The 3,669-nt window shown below is 34.0% G+C and overlaps 1 protein-coding gene across 1 annotated transcript; it reads right to left on the bottom strand.

Moving 5' to 3' along the window:
• Window positions 1-224: 224 nt before the first annotated feature.
• LOC101347885 (olfactory receptor 8H1-like) lies at window positions 225-1,208 on the bottom strand. Its single transcript, XM_004389220.2, has one exon. The coding sequence runs from the start codon at window positions 1,176-1,178 to the stop codon at window positions 225-227; it is 954 nt and encodes a 317-aa protein (XP_004389277.1). The 5' UTR covers window positions 1,179-1,208.
• Between the last annotated feature and the right edge of the window lie 2,461 nt (window positions 1,209-3,669).

The raw sequence follows: 3,669 nt of genomic DNA, 5'->3' as shown, positions 1-3,669 counted from the left end.
TATATTTTAAACCACAGGTTTAACTCATATTTCCTGGTTTCAAATTACAATACAGATTTCTAAAAAAAAACTTATTGCTGGAGATGTCCAATATCATATAGAGTCAAGTAAAGAATGGCTCAACAGAAATAGAGATTAACTGAAATATAAAATTGTTTTTAGAGAGAAAGACCAAACAAATACCCAGTAGGAAGGAGAGAAAATATGAGAGTACATACGTAACATCACTGTCTTCTTAAATGCCTTGTGTTCTCTCTCTTCTGCATAACTCTAACGAGAGCATTTTTCACTTCTTTGTTTCTAAGACTATAAATGAGTGGATTCAGCATGGGGATCACAATTGTATAAAAAACGGAGGCCACTTGGTCCTTTCCCAAGGAGTAGGACTTATTTGGCTTTAAATAAGTAAAAATCATAGTACCATAGAAGATGGTGACTCCCATGAGGTGGGAAGCACAGGTAGAGAAGGCTTTTTGCTTTCCTGACATAGAATTGATTTTCACAATAGTGGCGAGAATGGATGCATAGGACACGGAGATTGTAGTAAGAGACACCATTAGGGTGGAGCCAGCAACAACAAATATTATGATCTCAATGTCATGTGTGTCAGTGCAGGACAGGGCTAACATCGGGGGTACGTCACAGAAGAAGTGATGGATTACATTGGAGTCACAGAAATGCAATGAGTTCATGCAAAGCACACTGGCAAAAGAGTCACTGAAGCCAATCACATAGGATACAGTGATGAGGGAGCAGCAGAGTGTCACAGACATAACAACTGGGTATTGTAGAGGATTGCAGATAGCTACGTAGCGATCATAGGCCATTGAAGAGAGAAGAAAACATTCAGTGGCACCCAAGAAGACAAAAAAATACATCTGGGTGAAACAGCCCCCGAATGAAATGTACTTGGTAGAAGTCAGTAAGTTCTCTAAGGTTTTAGGGGTAATGACTGTTGAGTAACTTAGGTCAAGGAACGACAGATGACTGAGGAAAAAATACATGGGAGTGTGAAGCTGGAGATCCAGGCGGATTATTAGTATCATCCCTGCATTCCCCAGCACAGTAATCAGGTATATCAGGAGAAATAGATTAAAGAGGACCAGCCGGATCTCTTCAGAGTCTGTCAATCCCATGAGGATGAAGTCAGACACATTTGTGTTATTCCTTCTACTCATAGTGTGCAACTTCTCTAAACTGTAGGAGATTAAATTTGATACTTAGCATCAGTGACTTCAAACAGGTTTTTGTTTATATGAATGACCTGGCATTCAAAAAAAAAAAGTTTTGTGTTTCTAGAAATTGATAATAGAGGGGTTTACAAAATAAGATGGAACAAAACCTTACTTTAATCATCATATATAAATATGGGTAAAAATTGATATTAGAATGTTATATAATCAAAAAGTAACATGTTTCATGTACTTAACATGAAATTGCCAGTGTTCTTAATGCTTCTCTTTGCTAACACATTTAATCTCTTGAAAATATACCATAGATGTTACTATTATCCACATATTTTAATATGAAAATTGGCACGGAAGTTTAAGTAATTTATCCAAAGTCAGAGCAAGTAATTGTTGCCTCTGTGATTCTACCTTGTTAGGTTTATTACAGAAAGCATGCTCATAACACTATATTCTTAATTATAATTAATTTCAGCAACTTGAAGGAAAATTATAAACATGTAGTAAGCAATGATAGAACTATAGTTTTAATTCATCATTGACTATCCTTTTGCTTCCAGTATTATTTAATGCTACTGACAAATCAGAAATTTCAACCTTTGGAGTCTTTACTGGGTGATGTATTAAAATTATTGACCGCAGAGTATTCATTTCCAAAAGACATTTTGTTTTCTCAACTTGATCATTAAAATTCCTTCTGAAAATTATATTTCCAGTATATGAACATTCGCTTATATCTAACTGATTCCATCAACTCTATATATCTGTTTCCACAAATCCTGGCATTACTTACAATAAGACACGTATTCTTCCTATAATGTCTCTGTCTTATTTGATTTGACCTATACCAAACCATAACCCATTGTTGTCAAGTTGATTCCGACTCATAGAGACCCTATGTAGGACAGAGCAGAACTCCCACACAGGTTTTTCAAGGCTTTAAATTTTTACTGAAGCCGTCTATCACACCTTTTTCCCGTGGATCAGCTGGTGGGTTCGAATTGCTGACTTTTTGGTTAGTAGCCGAGCACTTAACACTGTAGCACCAGGGCTTCGTGATCTAACCTAAAACCCTCTAATTTGGAGGATAATACTTACATTGAACCAAAGGTGGTGAAATTTTGTTTCTTCCAATATTACCTGCCTAAAATTTTGTCAAGCTCAAAATTTTCTTCCGAAAAATAAAATAAAATAAAACATTTAAGGAGAAGAAAATTTCTGTGATATATTATTTTCCTTTCAGATGTATAATTTTTACATTTCTGTGCATGCATTTTTTTCTGAGATAAAATAAATCAACCTCCAAATGTTGTTCAGTTCCTAGTCAAATGTAAAATTCACAAGGAAATTATATTTCTAAATAATACCTGTGAGCTACTATGTACTTAAGCAGAGTAGAGCATCCGTTACCTCTCTCCCTAATAATTCCCGGGCACCTCATATACTGGGGATTGCTGATAATGCAACATTCGATCATCCTCGGGGACTAATTTCCAAGGGTGATTGCTAGGCACATTTCCAAGGATAAAAGTTCAGGTTCTAATGTATTCATGTTAGGCTTGTAAGAAATTGTTGCTCACTCTCTTAGAAGCAACATATTGAGGAGCATGTTGGTTTGGTCTTCCTTTGTGATTTTCCACGTTTTTTTACTAGGATGTTAGAGAAACTATTTCTAGAGAAATACTTAATTCCTCTGTAACTCAAAGGCCAAGTAGTCAACTTTGAATAGTAGAAGTACTTTCTTTAACTGAATTATTTTTTATATTTTGAAGTATGATAGTATCGTATAAAGAAAACATGTTTATTAGAAAAAGTTAGAATACAACAAAATTCAAAGAAAATGAAACTCATTCAAAATTATTGTTAATATTTTGATATATTTTCTTCCAATTATTTTATTTTGTGAGTAAAATGCATACTTAAATGTCTACTTACATATTATCATCAATATCTTCATTCCATTTTATCACTAAACACGAATAATAATACCCCTTGACCTATGTTAGATTAGCCTTCTATAAAACAGTTTCATGTGTTATGCATTGACTAGTGCCCTGTAGCTAACTTCTCAAGAGTATTCACCAGCAGACAGGGGGACACTTTGAGGCATCACAAGGAAAGCATGGTGAGGGTTCTCCATTCGGGTTTGGCCATGTCACCTAATTCATCTACCCAGAAATCCATGCAACTTGTTCTATCATTTTAGTGAACTTGGCTTTTTTTTTTTTTTTATAGAAAGAAAAATGAGAGCAGAAATTAAAAAAAAAAAAAGATGCTGAGATTAGTAAACATTTTAGAATATTATATTATAAAAAGATAAATACATTATAAAAATTATTATTCCTCTGAGTATGGTAAGGTCAAAAGTTTTCTTAACTATAAAGGAAAATACAATATGAAACAAGCTGAAATATTTTATTTAAGATTATTTGTCCAAGATGCGGAAGCAAAGGAAGAATCTGAAAAAAATATAAACTTAGAA

This window comes from Trichechus manatus, unplaced genomic scaffold, assembly GCF_000243295.1.
Source record: "Trichechus manatus latirostris isolate Lorelei unplaced genomic scaffold, TriManLat1.0 scaffold00236, whole genome shotgun sequence".
NCBI classification, from domain to species: domain Eukaryota; kingdom Metazoa; phylum Chordata; class Mammalia; order Sirenia; family Trichechidae; genus Trichechus; species Trichechus manatus.
The sequence above is the reverse complement of the archived record's forward strand: the minus strand, read 5'-3'. Positions and strand labels throughout refer to the sequence as shown.

Excerpts from the sequence above, each read along its gene's own strand:
- LOC101347885 (XM_004389220.2), bottom strand. The coding sequence starts at position 1,178 with ATGAGTAGAAGGAATAACACAAATGTGTCTGACTTCATCCTCATGGGA.